Here is a 25,008-nt window from a genome sequence, read left to right as displayed (position 1 = left end):
AAACAATGAATTTATGTATTGGAGAACAGTGTGTAAGAAACCTGTAGTCAGCAAAGCTGCTATAAAGCAGAATAAAGAATATTGCTATTCTTCAACGGGTAATCCTTCAGTAAAATATTACAGTATAGTTGTGGGTTTTTTTTCCAGAAAACTTTATTGTGTGTTTTTTTTTCTTTTCCGCAAGACAAAATAGAAAATAAATTTATACACTACTTCTGTGGCTATATGAAGGTCCTTGAAGGCATATTTCTTCCATAGTTTTGTCCAGTCTTTTACATGTACATTTATTAATGTGGGCAGGTTCTCAATTGCTTCTGACAGAAAATAAAATTCTACAACTATAATATTGCTGCCAAATGCAAATTCAAGTGATACTCCACCAACTCCACCATTTGTAAGCAACATTTCAGAGTTAGATGCTGCATGTGTAATTTTTGATACACAAGTGTGAGATAGTTTTATATTTTCAAATGCTTGTCTCTGCAAGTTCCACTAATTTTGGTCATCAACATAGGTTAAGAAAAGATAAAGTCAACTTAAATTCAAGTGGGATTCTGGTGTGTATTCACTGTTAAACACATTCTTTATTGCTTTGCTAGTCTGGAATAATGAATAGTATTGCTAAGGAAGTCAATTGTATTGATTTAAAAAAAAAAAAGAAAAAAAAAAAAAAAGAGGAAATATCTGAGCAGTTAAATGGATGGATGGGAACCCACTAACTCAAAGAACATTTTCCAGCCGTATGGCTCTGAGTGCAACAGTTTTGTGCATCTGAAGTCCCAGTATGGAATACAATGTTTTCTCATCCTGTCCGTTACTATATTTACATTTACCTTTTTTAACAATTAATTCTTCTATCTTTGGAGAAAATAGTAAACAATTTTTTGAAGCAGCAACCATCTCAAATCATTCATGGTTATCTATGGACAAGGCTTTGGTTGAATTTTTAAAATGCCAGTGTCTCCAGGAAGTTTCCAATACAGTTGATTCCTAGGCAAAGTCGTCGGCATTGTTTTTTCTATACTTTTTGGTGGTTATTTACATGATCACCAAAGAAGGTGCTACTGATGTTGAAATACCTTTTGTTAACTGTTAAAAGCAGAGCAACATCACTCATTATTAATGTTTTCTAGGTATTTATTAAGCGTGATAAAGTGCTTTTTAAAACAAAGAGCTTCAACTAGATTTCCGTTTGGGTTTTTTTAACCTTAAAAACTGTAAATTATGGATTCATTCTCTGGGGTTTTCTGTTCAACTCTTAATGTAGGGTATTCTTGAAACAGAATTTAAAGCCTACTTATATGGGCACTTGATGTAATTCACTGTTACTAGAGTAACATAAAATTCTGACTTCAGTATATGGTAGTCAAACAAAGGAGGAATTGATTATGAAATATTTTGTGTGTAAGTATAATTATCGTGGATCTTTATTTTGTAGTTTGTTGGGTTGTTTTAGTTCCCCTCTGGGTTGTAACTAGCATCTGCTTGAATGAAAGACTGTAATCAGTTGAAAATATTGTAGACGTTAAAGCTGTGCCTTCCAACAACTTCTATCCACAGTTACTTGCTTTTTCATAGTTTCTAGTTCTCACTGTGAAATTATAGTGCTCACTTAGAATTGTATGGATGACATGTGGTTTGCATAAACTTTTATAGGAGTGTTTCAATGATTGTCACTTCATAATTGTGTTATTAAAGATCAAGACAAATATTCATCAGGTTTTCACTTAAAACAGTCCTTTAAGCAATTGTTTGGAACATTATACACCATCTTAGGCCTGAGGTTGGTATTGTGCATTTTGAGGTTTTGGGGTTTTTTCCTGAATCTGAAAAATACATTTTGAAATATTGTTGTGGAAAACTGAAATTTGCGTTGTACCAGGTAGTCTCCAGTTTGCACATTCAATATAGCATATTTTGCTGATTCCAGAGTGGTATCAATATGTAATTGAAAGTAGCAGATTTTTTGCTTGCTTTCATCCCTCACTAAATCATAATAGTGCATTTCACAAGCACATTGGAGTAGTAATCAACTTTCAAGCAGCATGGCTTTCTCAATTGCATGACCCTTTGATGAAATTGCCAACTGCAAACATGCAAGATTGAATATGGCCGGGAAGCAGGATGGTGATTAAATTTAATTTAGAGAAATAAAAATGGGAATCTGTTTTATTAACATGTATAAAAAATTTCTGGGAGATTCTGCATGTTAAAGTTGGAGAGTTTCTCATTGTCCTTCTAGCAATATGAAAAATAGATATTTTTTTTCTTTCCTTTTAGTTGAAGCAAGTTCTAATAGATTTTGTTGATGTAGTAACAATTTCCCAGTTTCCAATAAGGGAAGCTGCACTAACCCACATAGAATGACACTACATAAATTTTCTATAGCTGCCTGCCATATCATATAGGTCCTGTGCTAGGAAAAAAAAAAAACCTGGAGGTTCCAATGCATCCCTGTGGTGGAGCTGCCTCTGTTAATGCCATCCTTCCACTATAATCTCTTTGCCCATGACATGACTTGTTACCTGAAGGCTGCAGTAAGCATGAAGATCTTATCTTTTGTTTTGCTGATATTATCTGGACCTTTTGGTTCTTGCAAAAAATGGATCAGTTGTAACTAAGAAAATGTTTAAGCAGCTACGCAGAACACTTTGGTATCAAGGAAAATCATCTTTCTAATTCACTGGAGGCTCATTGTCATTGTCAGGAAGAGTCATCAATGTGTTTGTCTTGTTGGAGCATGTGCCTTTTATGTCCTTTGTTTACAAACCACAACATCTATAGTACACACTTTTTAAAAGAACACCTGACTACTAATGAACATAATAGTGAGCTAGTTGCTGTGCATAATGTTTTTGCCATATGTCAGTATTGGAGCCGACTTTGTTCCTTTCTAGATGAGTAACCCAAAGTTTCAACTTGCATTCTGTTAATTTTCAGTTTCTATGTCTGATATATAACCATACCTTAATTTTTTGTCCTTTATTAATCTTATGAGACATTTCATAAGCTATCATTACTTAATAATTCATAATGTGTCATTTCTTTCTCCTTTTGTACATTACTGTTGTCAAGATCAATACAATGGTTTAGGCATCGTTGGAAGGGATTTTATTTCAACAGTGCTTCATAGCTAGAAAATTATTATTGTTCATTGCTTATTTTTATTTTATTTGTTCCAGTTATTTAACTCCATCTACCATATCTGCTTGGACAAACTATCTGCTAAAAATTTTGCTTTATGACAAAATAGTTAATGACTTCCTAATTCTCGCTTTCTCGGAAACAGAGAAACTCCATTACACATAACGAAGGATAAAATATAGAAGTAATCTAGGAATACATGAGACCAAAAGGCTTTAAATCTTTGTATTTGGCAAAAGCTAGTACTGGTTGTTCATTTATTCTCTGTAAAACACAGGTCTGACTGAATGTTTGTGCTGTTTACAGACCCAAAGCTGAGATGACAATGTGCTCTTAAGTAAAACACAGGGATGATCATAACCATTTTGTAACTGCACTTAGTTTAATAACATGAAATATCAATTATTCCCCAAGGTATTGTGTAGTTGTAGATCGTAAACTTTTAGTTTAAATTAAATATCACAGCTGGTTGCTTTAATTTGATGCATTATAGCACAAATGTTTCAACAGCTTGACTAGAATGAACCATACTGCAAAATCAAAAGAAGAGCGAAGGTCAATGCACATGGTGCCTAGTGATTTACAAATTTCCTTTATTTGGATACATTAAATGTATTCTGTGGAATTTAGTTTAGAGGAATGGAATTTGACAGGGTAGAACAGATTAGCAAAGGGTGTTCAATCAGCTTTGCTTAAAAATAATATGGTGTAATAAGGCAGTCCAAAATAGCATAGCTGTACTGAATTTTCATAAGGAAATTAAAACCAGAATATCCTATGGATAGCTAGATCTTCTGGATTCTTCCATACGTTGAATATAGAAATATTTATTTTGTATAATTCATAATCTTAATTTCTAATCTGTTTATCCATTAAACTATTGCTTTTGAATAATATAGTCAGTATCTATCTCGTCCACATTTAGGGGATTTTTTTTAGTCGAACAAGAGAGATATAGGCATCTAGAGGTATTAAATATGTAGCTGTTTTTCTAGTTGACCGAGAAAATGCATCATTCTGTGTTCAAAAAGACCTGTAATGCAAAGCAGCTGCCATTGCTTCCTGTCTACTCAATGTGACTCTCATATTAAGGATTCATATCTATGTAACAGAAAACATTGAACTGAGCTACCGCAAAGAAAGTTTAAGGTAGTCTGAGCAGTCTTCAAAGTACAGTATGTTTAATACTGAATTTTCTGTAGACTTTCTTGTTGATATGCACCAAAAATCCATAGAGTTGGTAATTTATTTGTAGCTTCTATATGAAATTAAAACACAATCCAGCCATTTTCCCTCACCTAAGCAGTAGGTAATTCTAACTTGTATGTGCTTTAGGAGTTTGATCTGGTTCTTACCAAAGATAATGACTTCTCTTTTGAGGAGCAAGTCCTGTGAAGCTTCTAGATTGGAGAAATACTGGCAGAAATCTGTTGGTTCAGTTTACTTGTCTCTATTGTTTTTCATTTGACTACTGCCTTGCTTGCCTGAGAAGCTGGGGCTTGCACTAGTGTTATTTCTTACAAGAAATGTGTTACGTATTTATAACAATTCACGTTTTTTGAAAATCGTTACGTTAGTCTGTGTTCTTCTGACACCAAGCATTAAAGTTTTAATCATGTCTTTCTATTTATATGGTCTTCTGATGTAAACTGTCAGTGTTCTCACATCTGTGGTACCTGTATTGATCTACTGAAATATCTCAGTTCATACAGCAACTGTTTATTACAAGTAAGTCCATATAAGTACTGTAGCTGATAGGTATTCTGCAGTTTGCAGCTACTGTGCTTGGTAGAATACCTTTATGTATTCAGTTATTAAGCAATTACTGTATCTCCTTCAGTAGCATCTTCCATGGTTGCCTGAATCTCCAGATACTTATTTAAATATTTATTAAAGCTTTTTTTCCTATAACATTAAAACAGCTTTTTTCTTTGCTACTTCTTTACTTGATTTCTGCTTGCCAGTTTCTTTCTTTTGCAAACCAAGTATGGTTTTTCTTTTTCTCCAGATACTCTTACATGGAACTTAGGAAAACATTAAAATCACGTGATTAAATGATTAATGCTGTGTAATAATGTATAACAGGAATAAGTACTGAGAGACTAAATTCCTCTGAGTATAAAGCCTTTATTTCTTAAATTGCAAGTGATTTCAAATTTATCCTTCCAATGGAATACTTAAGTGGTAATACAAATACAGTCCTTAAATTGTGTTCTCACCTGTGTGAAAGATGGTTAATTTCCTGTTCTACACCTGAAATTCTGGTGAGGATGTAGCAATTTTGGTTGATAATTTTAGATTCACTCTGTTGTGGCCACAATCAAATGTGGTGCAGATTCAATACTGAATTGGCCTCAAAGCTTGATTGGCTTCAACCTTTGTAGATTAAAGATTTTCTCCATAACATGAAGGCAATATTGAATTAAAACATTTTTATTCTGTTTCTTTCCCCCATTTTTATCATGGAGAATTAAAAGTTACTGTGTTAATATGAAATAAAAGGCACATGAATTAACTTCATTTGTTATTAGATTGATTTCAGTCTATTAAAAACAAAAAATGCATACCTGTGATAGTATATACTAGATACTTACATAAATTTTAAAAAAACACAACAGACTGTCATATTCAGTCTGATTAGTTTTTTCACAAAGCACTTGTTCTCCAATCTCCAGGATATGGTTTTCATAATATTTTTTAAAATATCCTTCATTTTCTGCAATTTAATTCTGTGTATTACTGTGTAATTTTAAATGTTTCTACTTCTGTGCTAATGCTTCAGTGTTTCATTTAGTACAGTTTTACTGGATAAGTTGACAGCAATTATTTTGTTGCTCACTGGCTTTTGAAAATTATTTTGTGACAATACATTGTGCTGGGAAATACGTAAATGTTATTTTAATATGATGCTATGGAAGGTAAAATACTTTACTGTCATTTCTCCTCTCTTTTGGTTTAAGGGTAGGAATTTATCATTTGGAGACTGAGTGGGGTTTTTGTCCTTGTTTTTTCTCTCTTTAACTTTAGGTTTATGGATTGTTACCCTAAAAATTGCGTAAGCTTTTAAATACAGTCGGTACTTGACAGTCTCAGGGAAGTTAATACAAGTCACTGGGTGCTTGCAGCACTTGAAAAATGGGTTATTTGTGGGCTTACTAGCTTAATCAAGAGTTGTATTTTATTAAAAGATAAAACAAAACCCAAAACCAACAGCAACAAAAAAAAACAACCAACCAACCAAACAAAAAACAACAAACCCAAAACTGAATGTGTGTATTATCTGTTCAATACAGTGCTTTAGAAATCTTGGTGCAGGTGTGAATACTTAAGAACAATAATTCTAGATACCATAATCAAGAAGAATAGTTTAGTTGACAGTAGTTCATATGAAATTAATTTTAATTCCTTAAAAATTTATGCTGATCATAGGAAGATATGATTGAGAACAGTCTTTTTTCAGTAATAGGGTAAGATGATCAGCAAAAATTTGATTTTATTTAAAAGATCAACACTAACATCGTGTAGTCTTTGAAGTACAAATAAGTCCATCAACCAGATACGTGAATTTCAGTTCAATATTATCACGTTCTAATGAAGAGAGCCATATTGTTCAAGAAGCTCTGTCCCAAGGAGATACGTAAAAGCTGGTTTGAAAAGAACAGCAGAGAGAACAAGGGTATCCTATTATCACTTAGTTCTGCCATGTTTTTAATAAGCCATTTATTACACCAATAATTGAGAAATTCAAACATGCTCTTTTTATGGAATAGAATTAAAGAGTAGTACCTAAATCATAGTATTCTGTATATGACTAAGTTAAAGAAATATAATTCCAAAACCTTGAAGGAAAACGAAGGCTGCAAAATAAATCACTCCCATGTGAAGTACTGTAGTGAAGAATGCCTTCATTTCTGCTCGTCTTTCTACTGGCAGTGATAAAATTACATGAACCATCTTCCTGCTTGCCCTCTCAGCACCATAGCCTCTCAAAGAGGGAGTAAATAGTTGTCTGATAAGACTGTTGCTTTTAATGTAATCAATGATTGTTGCTTCAGATTTTATTTCCTCTTTTCAGCCAAACACAATTTATTTCCTTGCAAATTACATACTTGAAATAGCATGTCTAAGCCTTGGAAATTTCCACCTTACTGCCAGAAGTTGCTGCTGAAAGACGAATGCCTTAGAAATCAATCAAAAGTTGTATTTTATGTGGATTAAATTTTGATAACACATTAAATACTAATTTTAAAAAACCCCAAAATGAAATATTTGGTAGGAAAATACTAGCTGAGAAAGCTGAACTTTGCAAAGCTGTTACCAGGTGAAAACTATACCTTTTGAGATACAGCAAAGGTTTTCCCAATGTTATGTTACAGTTGTTGCTTGTAAGGAACAAACAAGAGGGAAATATAAGAAAGTGTTCAATTAAATACCAAAACCAAATCTGCATTTAGAAATTATCTCTCTAGTAGTAAAAATTCAAAATCACATACAAATCAAAATTTCTGACAACTTAGTTCAGTATAAACTTTTTTTTAATTGCATGTCATCTTTGGAAGCTAATTCACCAGGATATTGCAGTGAAGTATTCTATCATTTGTACTTGTGGCTAAAAATATGATGTGCTCATGGTTCACATTTGCAAAAAAAGTCTCAACGTGATTTTGAAGCTTCCCTATTGGATGGGAAATGAAGTGATAAGCCGTATATGCTAACCTGGCAGATTGTAATGACACAGTATGCTTGGGGAAATCAGAATGGCTGTTCTTTGCAGTAAATAGCATCCTGATACTACTACTCAATAACTGCAGGGAGCAAAAAATCAGAGATGGAAAAGGAAACAATCTGTGTAAAGCAGTCAGTTGAAACATAAGAGCCAGACATAATAGAGGTGAGTAGATGAACTATGTGACCCATACTGCAAAGCAATTTGATAAAAATCATTGGTATAAAACATTGAATTTCTGATGACTACCGCTTTGGACTGCAAAATAAATAAAAACACAAGAGGAAAGGCTGCACAAGAGAAGTGTGGTACATACAGCACAACTACTTCTCTCCGTTTTGACCTCTGTTATCTCATTATGTCCAATGTAAGGATTTCCCTGCAGAGGCAGCATCAAAGTCGTCAATGGCATTTGGAGATTTTTATTTTTTTTCTGAGAATATATTACTAAAAATGTGTGAAAATGTAAAATCTTTGGGCTTTTCTTAGAGCGCAAAACTGATACACTCTAACCAGTGTTGGATGATTGATGACAGCCAACGTAACTTCACGAAGGGCAAGTCATGCCTGACCAATCTGGTGGCCTTCTACAATAAGGCTACAGGGATGGTGACAGAGCAACTGACGTCATCTACCTGGATTTGTGCAAGGGGTTTGACACTGTCTCACATGACATCCTGGTCTCCAAATTGACAAGGCATGGATTTGACAGATGGACCACTCGGTGGAAAAGAGATTGGCTGGATGGCTGCACCCAGAGAGTTCTGGGCAATGGCTCGATGTCCAAATAGAGGCAGGTGACAAGTGGTGTCCCTCAGGGGTCAGTTTTGGAACCAGTGGTGTTTAACATCTTTTTTGGAGATATGGACAGTGGGATTGAGTGTATTCTCAGGAAGTTTGCTGATGATACAAAGCTGTGTGGTGTGGTTGAGACCCTAGAGGGAAAGGACGCCATCCAGAGGGACCTTGACAGGCTGGAGAGGTGGGCTAGTGCCAGCCTCACGAAGTTCAACAAGGCCAAGTGCAAGGTCCTGCACCTGGGTCAGTACAACCCCAGACACAAATACAGACTGGGGGAAGATTGGCTGGAGAGCAGTCCTGAGGAAAAGGACTTGGAGGTGGTAGTAGATGAGAAGCTTGACGTGAGCCACCAGTGTGCGCTTGCAGCCCAGAGAGCCAACTGCATCCTGGGCTGCATCAAAAGAAGTGTGGCCAGCAGGGCCAGGGAGGGGATTCTGCCCCTCTACTCTGCTCTGGTGAGACCCCACCTGGAATACTGTGTACAGTTCTGGTGCTCTTAGCACAAGAAGGATATAGACATGTTGGAGAGGGTCCAGAGAAGGGCCACCACAGTGATCTGACGGCTGGAGCACCCCTGCTATGAAGACAGTCTGAGAGAGTTGGGGCTGTTCAGCCTGGAGAAGAGAAGGCTCTGGGGAGACATTATAGTGGTCTTCCAGTACCTGATAGGGGCCTATAGAAAAACTGGGGAGAGGGGCTTTTCATCAGAGAAGACAGTGATAGGACAAGGGGTAATGGTTTTAACCTGAGAGAGGGAAGATTTAGGTTAGATACTAGGACGAAATTTTTCACTAAAAGGGTGGTGAGGAGCTGGAATGGGTTGCCCAGGGAGGTCGTTGATGCTCCATCCCTGGAGGTTTTTAAGGCTAGGGTGGATGAGGTTTTTTGCAATCTGTTCTAGTGGTAGAAAATTTCATTCCACTTGTCCAGGGGCACTTCAACTGCAGAGTGCCTTTCCTGCAGGCTTACAGTTACTGAGTGTGGTGGGTTAATCCTGGCTGGGCACCAGGTACCCAACCAGTGCTGCTCTATCCTCCTCAGCTGGACAGGGGAGAGAAAATACAATGAAAGGCTTATGGGTTTAGACACAGGCAGGGAGGGATCACTCGGTAGTTACCGTCACTGGCAAAACAGACTCGACTTGGAGAAATAAATTTATTACCAACCAAATCAGAGTAGGATAATGAAAAAACAAGACAAAACCCAAAGCCAACAAATCTTAAAACACTTTCCTCTAGCCCTGCCTTCTTCCTGGGCTCAAATTCGCTCCCAATTTCTCTACCTACATAGGGGAATAGGGAATGATAGTTAAGGTCATTTCATCACGTCTCTCCTGCTTCTTCCTCCTCAGCAGGAAGACTCCTTACACTTTTCCTCTGCGCCAGTGTGGGGTCCCTCCCACGAGAGTCCTCCACAAACTTCTCCAATGCCAGTCCTTCCCATGGGCTGTGGTTCTTGGCAAACTGCTCCAGTATGAGTCCCACAGAGTGGTGTCCTTCAGGAACTGACTGCTCCAATGTCTGTAAGAACTATCCTGATCTTTATAAAGAAGCTGCATGGGCAATTTTGTTACATTTTTTTGGTGGTCATCTTTTTTCTTTTCCCTGAGAAAATTCCTGATTCATATCAGTGGAATAGACTGCGCTATTAAGTCACTATCTTTAACCATGTAGAGATGACACATACTGCACCAGTTTAAGCAAGCAAAGCTTCAGTGGTACTTTCTGAGCCTCTGGAGACCAGCTGTTGGGCTAAAGGTGGTTTTCTGGGCATAGTCTTCTTATAACCCCAGTTTTTATATCCACTGACAAACTAAGGATCTCTTAATGTTGTCCATTCCCTTTGTGTTTTATGTGCACGTGTTTTGATTAGGTCTCTGCATGGTGCAGTTTCCTTCTAGTTAAAAGTCCATGCAGTGACTGCCATCAGGATGAGTAAATAAATAGAAAATTAATGCAACATTGTAGACTGAGCAGCAGGTAAAAATTTGCAGATGAATGGAGCGGAGCTAAATATATGGGATCAGATGCCATGGATGATCCTTATAGTGCCTCAGGAGAGCAAGCTAAGACTAAGGACAGAAATGAAATGCACTCAAAACACCACAAATAAGGAAAATTCATCTGTTTGCAATGTCTACTGTAGTCCCTGTGGTAGAATTGGAGACTTAGGTTGCTAAAAACAATTGTCTTTCAGAGATGGAGTGCAGTTTTGGCACTTGAAAAAATAGTTGCTGTCTTTTTTCGCTTCTGCTTGTGTGCAAATTCTGATAGGAAAGCAAATGTTGTCTCTGTAAGCGATGCTAGAAAAGTCAGTGTATACAGAATAAATAGCATCTCTTCCTAAAAATGTTGAACACTGCATCACTTTTCAAGAGTCTTGCCACTGTTTTGACATGGAGTGGTGCTTGTGAATAACAAGTCAATTTTGTCTGCAGTATTTCTTGAACTTAGAGCTAGGGTAACCTCAAAGTTTAAGACTACCTACATGAGAAGTTCTGTGGAACTCATTAAAAACTATTTTTCCATAAAAGACATGTCTACCATTTCTGATAATATCTGTACTTTGAAGCTACATTTGTTGAAGCAGTTCTATTTTATTTACTGCTCTTGTATTTCATGTTCTGTGCTATTTGGAAATAGATGTGTTATTGCCCACTGTAAGTGTATCATTGAATTTGGAGGGTTGAAGCTTTTTGTTGCTGTGAATAGAACAGCATGCCATAAATGCTCAAGATGAGAAAACTGGCAATCTTCCTGTGAGGTTTGTCAATATACACCTGACTTGGAGAGTTCAGTGATGTTCTGAGTTGTTGGTTTGTTGAGTCAGAAAATATATAGGAAACTGGGAAACAAAGGGATTGTGTCCTCATGGGAAGCCGGGAAAAAGTCAGATTAAGTTTTGTAAAACCCTTTTAATGAACAGAGCAAAATCAGATTTTTACCTTATTTGATTTTGTTAAATCATCAGTGAGTAAAAATGGGTTGAGCTTTTTGCGCCACTTATGCTTAATGATTTTAGGTGGTGTTTGTGTTAAGATTACTAAATCCACAAATATCTTGTTACAGTGGACACTGCAGGAGGTTTCTGGAGAAAAGAGAAACCTGAACTAACTAGCAGTAGTATGGTGTAGAGGCACAGATTGTTACCCTACAGCAAGGTCTGACAAGTGAGCTCTAAATTGCTTTTGAATGCTCCTTTAGAGGGTCTTATATAGAGTCTCTTTTCACTTCTGTGTTAACAAATCACCCCTGTCTTTAGCATGTTTTGTAACTTTGGTTCAGTTTAAAATTTTGGAAACTGATTGATAGCTGCTGTATGGCTCCCAGTTGAGTGCAGAGAGTTGTAGGTTAAAAGAAGTTTGTGGGTTTTTTTTTTTTTAGATTAAGCAAATGTTTGTTTTTGTATTCTAAAAATGCTAAACAGTACTTAGTCTCTGGATAATGTGTGGTTGCTAAATATTTATAACTCAAGATCAAACCATCCAGTGAACTCTTTAATGATGGCAGTAGTAGTTTTGGCACAAACTTTTTCTTTTAACATGACTTCATTATGTATTAGTAAAATCATGTGTGGACTGTAACATTGACTTAGTACCTTTCACTGGACATTGCCCATTAATGTTGGTTAATAAAGTATGGCCTTTTCCCCTTCCCATCCTCACCCTACCACCTACTCATATAAATTATACCCTTATAGTCATTGTTGATGGTAATATTTTTACATTTTTATCCTATGCCTTTACATATTTCTGATTTAAAGTCTGGATTCTGGATCTTCAAAGAATAGTCAGGTTTGCATTTCCATACAAAATATGTAGACAGGACTTTTTTTTCAAAGTTGGTAACTCTGTGTAGACTAGTTTTGTAATGCCAAGTTTGAGAATACATAATGCTGTTAGACCACATGGCAAACACTACTGAAATTTAATAACAGAGTTTACAGTTTCCTTTGAGCTTACTTTAGTTGGCTAGAAAGTTCTCCCCAGGATGTGTTACTTTGGTAGCTTTCGTTCTTTTTTTTTTTTTCTTTTCTTTTGTTTTCTTAGTTTCCAATACCATAAGTTTAACTGAAGAAGGAGGGAAAATCTGCACAAATAACTGGATGAAAAGTAGAGGCAAAAGTAGTGGATTTAGTTTAGGATTTAGAATATGAAATAAGAAAAACTACTGGGTCAGTGCAAGGGTTTATCCAGCCCTTCAGCTGCCTGTCTCCACTGCTGGCCACAAGTAGCCATGTAGTTAAAAGCTGTATGTGAAAGCATGTGCTATTTTTCTTAGTGCTCTCTCAGTCCATCGCTTTTCTACTCAAGGGAGGCCCCGAAACACTTGTTACTTGCTTATTTGTCAGCCCCCAAAGGATCCCTGCTGCTCACTTGTCCAATCCATTTTTACAGTGTCTGTAGTTTTATACTTCCATCTTCTATTTCAGCCATTCATTGCATCTTTTAAGATGCCTAGTTTTAAAATGCTTTTGTTTCAAAGCTCACTTTACTGGTTTACAGCTCTAAATCAAGAAGAGTCCATGGTCTTTGTCCAACGGGCAGCATTCAACTGTCTTTTTCTATATCTTTACAAGATAATATAGCTTGTAGCACATCTTGAGAAATGAGCATCTTCCAAGGCAACGCTGGCTTATCTAAAAGCAGTGTTTACAAACAAATCCTTTTTTCATAGTACGCACACATTATGAGCTGTTACTGGGGTAACATTAAACAACACTTAAAAATGTTAGCAAAATGATTTTATCAACAATAGTGTACCAACAGTCTGATTATGAGCCAATAAAAAGTGAATATTCAGTAGATTGTATTTATGTTATGGTATAAACTGACTATCAGTGTTTCTCAAGTGCCATAGGTTCACCTTCATCTGTTTTTCACTTCTTGTTTTCTGAGGCAAAATTAGAATTTATTCCTCTTTTGCCTGAAAAACTCGACAAGATACTATCAGGGTGTCTCTTCAGACTTATATAATGTAATTCTTGTGCCGTTATGAATATATCATAGTTTGAGTTATTTCTCCTCTTCAAAGAGTTTTGTGTTACAGCTGCTGAAGGTCTTGATTGTAAGCTGTTTTGGTTCCATTATAGCAGTAATCTGGGAACCAGAGCAATGTGTTTTGCTTATGATATATATCAGTGTGGAAAAGAGGTCTAGTCACCATTTCTTTAAATGATGAGAAATTATATTTTTAAAAGGGAGAAAAAAGGACAGATTCTTTCAAGACTTGTTACTGAAGATCCTATGATGCTTCTAGAAATAGTAAGAAAAAACTTGTTTCAGACTCTTTGTGCTCTATCTTCTTTGTGCTTTTGCATCAAACTAAAAACTAGAATGTAATGGCAACTTTCTTTGTACAGGGTAAGAATTGTTAGTCTCTTTTGCGTGTCCTTGGAAAAGTACAACTTTTGTATTTTGCTACGTATTTCATTACCTGTATCAGTTGAAATCAAAACATCTGTGCTTAAATGCTCAACTGTGTTCCAACTTCCCAGTGATTTGCTGTAGAATTGGTAAGTCACATGGCTTTCATGAAGTCAAACTCCTTTTGCTGGGCAAGTTTCTGAATTAATTAACTGTTTGAAGGAAAGGAGATTGATATGCTTCTCTCCCATCGTAGTTTGTCAAGTATTGTCAAAAGTATAAAGGCTGGTTTGGATTTCTGGTTTGATATTGTAACTGAAAGCAAATTTTGTTGTCTGGTCAAAACTATTCTGCTTTGACAAAGGAGTACAAAGCTGCTGAACATTATTCGTGAGCTTTAGTTAGATCTGCAAAAGTATTTGGAATCATGATTAACAATTATAATGATAACGCATATTTGAAGTGCTTTGGTTTTGCCTTATTTAATTATATAATGTACTTTATATTGAATTTTCAGTGCCTCTGTTGAGGCGAGTTGGTGAGAGTGGGCAATGTGTGATGAACCTAAATTCATAGTAAAAAGCTATCTACTTTAGTAGCTTACCCGTGTCAGTCACTGGCAAAGCCCATGCTGTGGCTTTCCCTGAGAGCAGGTTAGTCAGTCACCAAGGGGAGCTGCTCCAGTGCTGGCGTGACTCTCAAGTGGAGTGGTAGCTCTTGGCATGCAGAGCAGTTTCCTGAGGCAGGGAAATGCTGGCTGAGGCAGTGGAGACCCACTAGGAGCTGGCAGCCCTCACAGGAGAGCTGACAAGGTCTGGGTATTGCCAGAGCAACCACAGCCACCCTTACAGCTACAAGAAGTGGCCTGGGGAGCACAAGCAACCAGGAGTGCTGGGAACAGAGTGGGGAGCAGGCTGTGTCATGGCAGTTTGTGTGGAAAGGCACTCATGAAGGGGCATATTCACCCCACCAGCTCAAGAGCTGAGTTCCATTGGTGTTCATCACTCACTCAGAAGGAGCTTAGCTATCGCATCCACCCAGCAGAAAGCTCAGTCCTCTGCACTCACAAGAATAGATGTGGCAGCCCAAGCAGAGCTCACATGAAAACATGCAGCCATCCAGGTCTCAGGTTGTAGGGAGTGCCAGAACTTCTCAGTGGTCCATACTGGGACCGGTACTGTGTAATACCTTCATCAGGGACATGGACAGTGCAATTTTGCAGATGACACCAAGCTGAGTGGTGTGGTTGGTGTGCCTAAGGGGCAGGATGCCATCCAGAGGAACCTTGACAAGCTTGAGAAGTGAGCCTATGTGAACCTCACAAGGTTCAACAAGGCCAAGTACAAGGTCTTGCACCTGGGTCAGGGGACTCACTGGTATCAATACAAGCTTGAGGATGCAGGGATTTGAAAGCTGCTTTGCAGAGAAGGGCTTGGGGGTACTGGTGTATGACAGGCTGGAAATGAGCTCGCAATACGTACTTGTAGTAACTCACAGGAACATTGCCAGCAACATTAATCACAACCCCTCCCCTCTCATGTAAGTCTCACGTGAGAGAAAGTGTGTACTCTGGTGGGAGGGGAAGAGATAAAATCTATGTGGAAGGACATTTTCTTCATCATTTACAGTTGCTTAAAATACTGAGATTACTAACTGAAGTATTTAACAGCCCTAGGGAGAAGCATTAGATCGTCATTAATAAAGCTATTCCTTCACATGGGAGTAAGTTCACATGTAGTTTTTATCTCAAACTACCTGTAGTTCAAGAACACCATTGTTTATATACTTCTTATATTATTACTACATTTGTAATACATCACCAAGAGATGCTGAAATAGGAACACAGCAAGTGGATCACTTGCATATAAAAACATTGCAGATAAAATATATTTAAGTAAAATACAAGACAAAATAGTAAGTTAACAATGGGGTTCACCACTGAAAGACAGCTCCTAGACAAAAAGTAGAATCAGTATAGTTAGGGAGTCAGTATAGGTTAATGTATCTTGAAACACATTACTGGATTTTTACAATGTCCCTTCTCTGAACAGAAGAGTGTTAAAACCAGTTTCATGGCTTTCACTATGAACAGTTCAAAGTTATATTTTGCCACCATTCTCTTACCCATGTTCTATGATTCTATAAATATGCAGATTTAATGGGCTGCATGTAAGTGCAGGATAAAAGCAAGTCACGTAGTTGTCCTATTCTAGCAGTGCTAAACCCAAACTGATGTACAAATAGTTTATTGAATAATTGGCATAATGTCACGGGGGGAGCAACTCAGAGTGGCAGCTAAGGGTTGTTTTCAGTATTGCTAGGTATATTTACACTGATCCAGGGATCATACGTTGTTGATATCAGGGAATAAAACTGGAGCCTTATTTATCACAAAGATTGGTACATGTTTTTGTTGGTTTCCATGGTGGCAGCAATTTGACTTATTATTTTCTCTTCATTTGACTCACAAATGATCAAAATCTGCCCCATGCAGTTGTTGCTGGGGCAACTTGAAAATGACCCTCTCCTTGTGTTTGTACTATGCGCTTCTAATGCCACAATCATGAATCTTGTTCATCAGGACAGCAGTCTGTAAAATTGTCATGAGCACTTAGCTGTGTGAAGTTTAATTAATGCCAGAAGCCTTCAATAAACATCATTTGCAATTTGGAATATGCCGAGTTAATGATTCCTGCACTCTGCCTAATGCACGTGCTGTTAAATCTATGTGCAAAGTGGCTGGCGCTGACATTAATCACATCCCACGAATGTCCCTGGGTGCACAGAGGGAAAGGAAAGCACAAAGCAATAGAAACATTTGACAGGCAATGCACTTAAACATCTCCATTTAGAGGCCTAAAGGACAAAGTGCATAATGTTAGCATTTAACGTGATAGGGAAGAAAACATAATGAAAAATATACAAGTGCCTTTGATACTTCTGAAAGTTAATAGAATAACTTTCCTGAGTAAAACTTTATATTAAATGCATTGGAGAATCATCTTTTAAGTTCTTGCTACTGTAACTACAAACCAGTTATTTTGCACTGTATTTGTTCAACTTGAGATTTTTTCCTTCAATGAGTACTGAAAGTAATCAAAACACTGTGGAAGAAGTTATGGAAAATAACAAAACCCTTCCGAAATATCTGTTTTGGAACAGACTCTGAAGTTCTGTTTGTGTACCCATGCAGAACCTGGCAGCATTTAAAATCTTGTACACCAGGAAAGTGTTAAATGCAGTTGCTCTAAAAAGGGATGAAGGAAGAAAAAACCCAAAGGTTGCAAAGTGTGTGTTTTCTTTGTTTACCAGACTTGATACGTTTGTGTTCATTTTCATGTTAGTTTTGTGTTTTGTTACAGCACAGCTCTGCCAACTGAATAATGAGCATACCAGCTAGAGGCAATAGGGGCAGAATATTTTAATGAAAGTAGAAGTGTAGGAATTCTCTCTCATCCCTTTTTGTCCTCATCTAGATTCTCACTACACTAAAAACGTAGTGTGTCACTCCCACAAGAGACATACTTGAAATAAATCCTTGTTTAAGGTTTAGGATAGTAATTTTCTAACTTGCACTTGTTTATAAAACACCTGAACACTGGCTTGCTTGGTTTATAAGCAATTTAATTAGAAACTTTACAGGTCTCATATCCATTTTCAGCTAGTAAACTTAGGAGAAGTACCACTTAAATGAGGTAAAACTTGGGTTTTCTTCATGTTCAAGTATATTTCAGCTGAAAGGTGAACAAAAAAAACAGTGGTTTCTTGTGCAAAGAAACCCAGTAACCAATTTCACATATTCAGTAGGGCTATTTAATACTATTCAGTTAAGTAAATGAGAGCTGTAAGTGAAGAGAATTTCAGTGCTGTATTTGTGATGTCCATTTTGAAAAAAATGCTGAAATATGTGTACAGCTTTGGTCTTCAAACTGGAGTGCCTCCTGCTTTGCAGTAATCTTGCACATATTTCTACTGAATACTGTTCATTATTGTGGACTCTTAAGAAGATAACTGATCCCAGAAATTAATATCTAAAGCAATTGTGTTGAATTTTAACAGTGTAAGAAAGATGACTTTTGTGTGTAGGACATACAGCTTGGACTGTGGATCTATGCAGCATTACATAGCTTTGCAGGTGGCTTTGTGCATGACCTTGAAAAATAAATCACTGGTTGACTAACTATTTTTTTTCAAATAGTTGTAGGAAGATCAGGTCAGTAACACCAATGCTTTTTTGTGCTTTCCTGCTGTGTCACAATTTCTGAATTATCAAACTGGGATAATACTGTCTTCTAGGCTTGTCTGTTTGGGACAGGACTGTATTTGTCTAGGTGGTCTTAGTATTGGTGTAGTAGCTGTAATAATCTAAGGTTGAACAATAATTCGTTATTAGATGAGCTACTGTAAGACCTAGGATATCTTCTTGGACACCTGGATGCAATCATAACACACATTAAGACTAACAACAAATCTTATTAAAAGTTCAAAGCTGTACTTCTAGAGGTAATTTCTGCATGAATGACTATGTTTGATTTGTCAGCCTTTTGAAGGTTTTTGCGACTGCATTACTGCTTGTTCTTAGCTTTCAATAACTGTCTCAGGTTGTGGGTTGTGTGGTCTTGGTTGTTTGGAGAGGTGGTAGATGGGGAGTTAAGATTAACATCACTTGTTATGGTCATATTATTCAGAGTATGACCATATAAATTTTTTTTTGTATTGCATTATTCAAAGCATGCATGGCCAAATCTGGGCCATATATGAATGTGTGATTTGTAATTATTTTATTTTACTTTATGCCTTAAAGTAGCATTGATTTTTTTTTTTTTAATGGAAAATATAATCAGTAAGGAAATTATTACTTGCTATAAAGTTTTACTGAATGCATGAATTATAGTATTAAACCATAAGCAGGTATTGCTTTGTAATGTAAATTCTAAATTATAACATCACCTTGAAGTGGAGTCTTTTACTTTTCTCTTGATGCAACAGATAAAACAGAGAATAATCAAATTATATTTGTTTTTTTTTAAAAAAAATTCCCCTGTTCCAGGAAACAAAATGCTGGGGTTTTTATATACATGAACAGATACCAGCCACTGTTTAATGCTGCATCTTAAAGCATCTTCCAAACATGCTTTTGAAAACTAAAGTTAAAAATCTTAAAAAAATAAAAATTAAGTTTAAAATGTTTGCAAAATCCTTATCCTGAAATTCTGTGGTGGTCTCATGTTCCTATAAACATGTACTTTTGCAATATGTGCAGAAGTGGTCATGGTAGTGCTTAGGATACAGCATAGTTCAGTCAAATAAATGGGAGTCAGAAGATACAAAGACAGTGGTCTCTGTAATTTACAGTGATTTGACAGAAGTGTAACCCTCGATGAAACCTAAATGAAATTTGTGCATATTTCAGTGCGTTACAAGTAAGTTCTCCCTTGTTTTTCTCCTAAACAATAAGCTGGTCCCTCTGGGGATGATCACAGCCATTTGCCACTGTGACTTCAGAGTAATGCCTCTAAATTTGTTCCAGCTTTTTAGCATCTTAGCTCTTAGTACTTTATTGAGCATTGAACCATGCTGTAGCTGCTTTCTTACCCTGTGCTTGAGAGACAGCTGAACTTCACAAAGCGTTTTCAAGTGTGATGTGATTCAGCTATACCACAGCCAATCACTAGAGCTATACTGTATATGTTATATTTTCTTCCCAAACTGAGATTCAAACTGATAGGCACTCAATTTTTATGGAAATAGCTGTCATAGATTCAATTCTGTAGCTCACTGTAGTCTGTAAATTAGGTAGAATAGATGCTGCAGAACAGTTTTTTGTATTACTTGTTATCCCTTTGCTCTTGCTGCGTAACTGCTGCTGTTGATTAAGTTTAATCCCAAAGCACATCAGAATTAAAAGGCTTTGCATTTTTATTAGTCTTCTGAAGAAAAGCTTTTCTTCCCCAGTTCTGTGGCAAATCTAAGTTGTTATTCGCAGTGGGATAAATGCCTGAAGCAAGGGAAACAATCACTGTGCTGATGCTGACAATTGTAGGCTGTTTTGGATGTATACTGAGAGAAAACCCAAATAAAACAATTTGTCTTCATAAAGGCATAGAATAATCTTTCTGTATGGACTGTAGGAGAGAGTTTGAATCTTGTGCTTATGAAGAGAGATTCGAAATAGTTGAGGGTTTTTTTAATCTAAGTAAAAAGAAACGTTAAATAGCTGTTATGGGAGGTGGGGGGGGTGGAGTCGAGGGAGGGGTGGTGTGGAATCTCTTTAATCTGTTATCAGCTAGACAAAATAGATTCCTTAGTGATGAAAGCCACAGGTGTACTGGCTAAGAGACTTCTGACTCCTCCAAAACAGCTGTAAGTTTTGCTGTTTGATTTAGAAACTTTAAAGCGTTTTCTTTTTGGAATTTTCTATTAGACAAAGCATCACAAGTGGTCACCGTGCTTTCACTGTTAGGGAACTGGTAACATTCCCTTGGGTAAGAGAATGGTGGCAAAATATAACTCCTCTCAGATACATGCAGTGAAAGGGCAGAAAGCAGGAGGATGGCACAGCATAACCTTCTGTGATTCTATGAAACATCTCAAAAGAAAAATGGGAGTATTAAGGAAGCACCTTATACTGTGTTTTGACTTTCTCATAGACTTAAGAAAAAGCTTTTGGGAAGCTTTTTGATAACTGGGAAGATGATAGGGACCAGCATATGCAGTTAGTGGTATGAAGAGTAGGTCACTTACTGAAAAGTCACTAATTATTCCATTTCACTAGAGAGCCTGTAATAGAAGGTAACTTTGGTACTTGAAGAATTGCTTTAAAATATTACTTGATGACAGTAGCAGTCTCTAGGAGCAATGATGTGATGGCAGTTGAAGGCTGATAAGGGAATATACATCCAGGTATCTTATTTCTTTGTTATGAATTCAAGTTAAAGCATGCTACTTGGCTTGGAAAGATCTTTTGTTTGCCTGATAGGCCATAATGGAGAAAAAGAGACAGGTTTTGAGTTCCAAAGGTCCTTTTACAGTACCAGGGCACCTAGAAGTTTGTCAGTCTTTCGTATTTGTATTAGTTAGCTTAATAAAAATTAAATATAAAGGAATGCCTTCCTTTTCAGGCTACCTCTCAGTGCCGTAGGCTGTTGTGTTCATTGCAGCACTGCTGAGTTGTTGTCTGTTCCAGTGCCAAAGTCAACAGTAACTGTGCAGACTTGGACATATCAAGCAGCATAGTGGGTAACACATTTGCAAAAGCAAAATTATTTGGCATCTGGGCTTCAGTTCTTTTAAAGTGACTATTACTAGTAAGATTTTTAAAAGTATTTGGGCAAAGGTAAAATCTCCTGCAAGCAATCTGTGTTCATTGGAGAGCTGGGCCTCCCTGCAGATGGTTTTTTGTTGTAGCTGGGGTCTGCATCTGAAATGTGCTGAACATAGCTAGAAACAATAAATCTAAAGCCAAGAGCAGACAGTGTTATAAATATCTAGCAAGTGTTGGCAAATATTTACAATAGTTGATTATGTAATCATACACAGTAAATCAGTTCTTATTTTTTTGGTGTAGAGAAGGATTGCAATTTATTCTGTTGTGAAGATGTGATACACTTTTACAGAAACAGTTACACAAGTTTTGCATTTAGCTTGCTTTGTATAACGTTATATTTTATAGCTCTAAAATTCACATTGAAGTGTAACAATTTTTTCAGCATTTTGCCACATTAATTCAATTTTAAAGTCTGTCTACTGTTATAGTCAATGCAGCATGAAATTATATTTAAAGTATCAACTGATTTTAAGGAGTGCTTTTATATTAAGAACACTTTATAGTAGTTTTTGATACATATTATGTTTATTGCACTAAAATTATTTCATGAGCAAAGGTATGTCTTTTGGAATGGCTACTTTACTCTGGAAACAAGAATTCTAGAGAAAAGTAGTGCAAGTTAGGGAAATGTAACAGAGTAAAATTGAAAGCCTATAAAGTGTATGTAGCCTCTTCCAGCAAGATGCTGTTTTGTGACAAACTAAGTTTTCTACATTACTTCATGAAATATCTCCATTATTTTAAGCTTTTTTCAGACTTCTGCTGCATCACTGGAAATAAGATAAAACACATGGTATTGTAACTATATTTAATAATTTTGAAAGAATTCATTTTATGAAGATTGTTTTGCATTGGCACAATTGAAAGTACTCTTTTTCTACAGTACAGAGAAGATACTACATGTCAACATGGATGTCTTTTACTTCTGCTTCTGGTAAAGATGATAATGTGGCATCAGAACCTGGATGTGTTAAAAATAGATCTCACTGCATATATGCAGTTAAATGAGCAGCTCACAGAAATAAATGAATTTGATTATTCCAACCTTCCTAGCTTTCCCAGTTAATTGGGTGCCTTAATGAAAGTTATATTTCTTCTGGGTTTTTTTTCCCCAACTACTTCAAAATATGTATTTGTGAATCCACAGATAAAGTATAAAAATGTTAAATTTTATCAAATACACAGTTTAGTAATGGTTTTGGTCTGATCATAATGTTACATTCAGTCTCTGAGAATGTTAGGGTTTGTAACTAGAGAATCCATGGAGCTTCTGAGCAGTAAAATGTTGTCTAAATATGAAAGTAAGGATATAACAATGTATGTTTTCTAAAGACCAAAAATGCTGTGGACAGTGGACTAGTAAATTCAAACCTCAAGAAGATTAAGCTTTTCTGTCATAAATGATAATTACCTTTGCTATTAAGTAATTATTTTTTAACTTAGTAGTTACTTCAGTAAGTTTGTGCTCAAATTGTCTCTTACCAGTGATCAGTCTGAATTCCAGCCCCTCTTTGTTTGAAGAGTTGGAATAATGGAGATAGGGGTAACTTGGGTATTTTTTAATTCCTGCTGTTTACGTGCTTTTGGATAAAATATATTTAATATAGTGATGTGCATCTTGCCTTGAAATTAATAAAATTTAAAAAATATGTATAAGAGATACTTACAAAGGAAAACACAATTCATACAATAAAATTTGTCTGAATTTCAGAGATTCATTCAACTTGAGATTCAATTAGCTTGAAATTCAGTTTACAAAAATTTTGTTTTGCTGTAATACATACCTGTTAGTAACATAAAAACATACTTATCGAGATTTTGAGGAATTTAAGTCAATTATAAGTGTTTTGTGTGGATATAGATGAAAAATAAGACTGACTCAGTAGTTCAGGACAATGCTCTAAGTAGACATGGTGGTTTTTTTCTGGGTTGACAGTTGGACTTGGTGATCTTAGAGGTCTTTTCCAACTGTGATGATTCTGTGAATGAAAGCAAATCACTTTGTGTTCTGTCTTCATGGAATCCTCCCCACCTGTGTGCCCTTTCCTGCCTTATCCTGTGTATTTACAGTTGTTTCTTTGTATACTTTCTCCTGGAAAACAGTACAGTGTATGTAAGGGCTTGATGAGGATCAGCAGTTCTGTTTAGGGCTGAGTTTCAAATGGTTATCATTGGATATTCTGCTCCCATCACCAGCTGTAGAACTCCTTTGTCTCCAATCTTAGCATGTCCCACACTAAACTCCCCAGTTCTCAGGTAGACATCATGGGGTGGGTGGGCAATAAAATGGTTTGGTGGATTGCTGAGACATCTTTTTAGTCCATCAGCAAATCTTGTTTAACTCTTAGATGTCTCAACACAAACAACAGATATCCAGAGTCCCTAAGTTACATTATTTATCTCTTGGATTGTTCAAGACAAGCACTATACATCTTGAATGTCACAGCTGTCCATGCACGAGTTTTGAACCTATCTGGATATTTGTAGCTGCAAAGTCCAGTGAGGAGAAACATGACTCACCTGTGATATGTTATTTTGTTTTACAGGAAAAGGCTCAGTGCTTTCAGAAGGCTCTTGCTGCCCAAGCAGATAAATCCACACAGACAGAACTCATGGGCCATGATGTAAGTAGATGTATCAAACAGAAATTTTTATAATCTTTGTGGGTGTTCAGACTTCTATCAGCCTGTTTGCCTTTGCTGCTGTTGTGTCCATGCATTGATTTAGTGGGATTTACTGGAACACCATTCATCCTTTGCTCTTAAATGATTCTAAGAAACCATCTGAAACATGAGAAGATAATTACAGCTACCTGCCAGCATACTAGTCCCCTATTAATTTTATGCTTTAGAAAGAGATGAGAGATAACATAAGTGAATGTGGAGGATATGTGTTAGTGGAATGTAATTTTTTTTTTCATTATTCATTTACACAGTTTTGACAATTTGATGAGGTTACTATGTTTATAAATGTCATATACTGTCCAAACAATATTTAAATTTGAAAGATAATGGAATAAATATAATTTTGCCAAATGATGTTAAAATTCTGCTGCCTGAAGAGCATCTGTCAGAATTTCTGGTAGAAGGTGAATTAATAGTGTGTATCTTCATGCAAGAACATAGTCAAGGAAGATTTCTTAACTGTATATTTTTTTCCCCCGTTTTTTAAGAAATTGAAAGTCTTCTGTCTGTGGGACATCTGTTGAGTATGTGTAAGAGATTCTCATTTATATACGAGTATTCACGAATAATCTTTAAGAATGCCACAACGTGTAGTGTTTAGCACAGTACTATTCTGTGATTTGAGCAAAATCTAACCATACTTCTTACCAGACTGTTCTGCAATATAATGCTGTGGTTTTGCGTTGGTGTATATGAAAATGCTGCTTCAGAATTATGAAAAGATCACTGGAATTAAAGCAGGTTTTGAAACCTTTTTTTCAGTATGTGTTATATCAGTGTAGCTATAAAGTTTTGTCTTCTGAGTCTTTGGATAGTCTTCTGAAGATAAAAACCTAAAAATTTTGTGTTTTAATCTGAAAAGTTATTGAAGCTAACTACCCTTTGGTGTTTTTCCAGAATGTCACTTAAGCGGATTCAAATCAGGAATACTAACCTTTTTAAAAGAAAAAGTAAAATACTT

At 36.3% G+C, this 25,008-nt stretch overlaps 1 protein-coding gene across 7 annotated transcripts in view; it reads left to right on the top strand.

The window, feature by feature from the left end:
* Positions 1-25,008, top strand: part of CCSER1 (coiled-coil serine rich protein 1) — a 655,276-nt gene that overhangs the window by 379,098 nt on the left and 251,170 nt on the right. For all 7 annotated transcript variants that reach the window (XM_051619517.1, XM_051619519.1, XM_051619515.1 and 4 more), the window contains one exon: positions 23,910-23,987. In XM_051619517.1, coding sequence (XP_051475477.1) covers positions 23,910-23,987 — 78 coding nt within the window. The remainder of the gene's footprint in view (positions 1-23,909; positions 23,988-25,008) is intronic.

The sequence above is a fragment of the Apus apus genome, chromosome 4, assembly GCF_020740795.1.
Source record: "Apus apus isolate bApuApu2 chromosome 4, bApuApu2.pri.cur, whole genome shotgun sequence".
Lineage (NCBI taxonomy): Eukaryota > Metazoa > Chordata > Aves > Apodiformes > Apodidae > Apus > Apus apus.
This window is presented reverse-complemented; position numbering and strand designations above follow the sequence as displayed.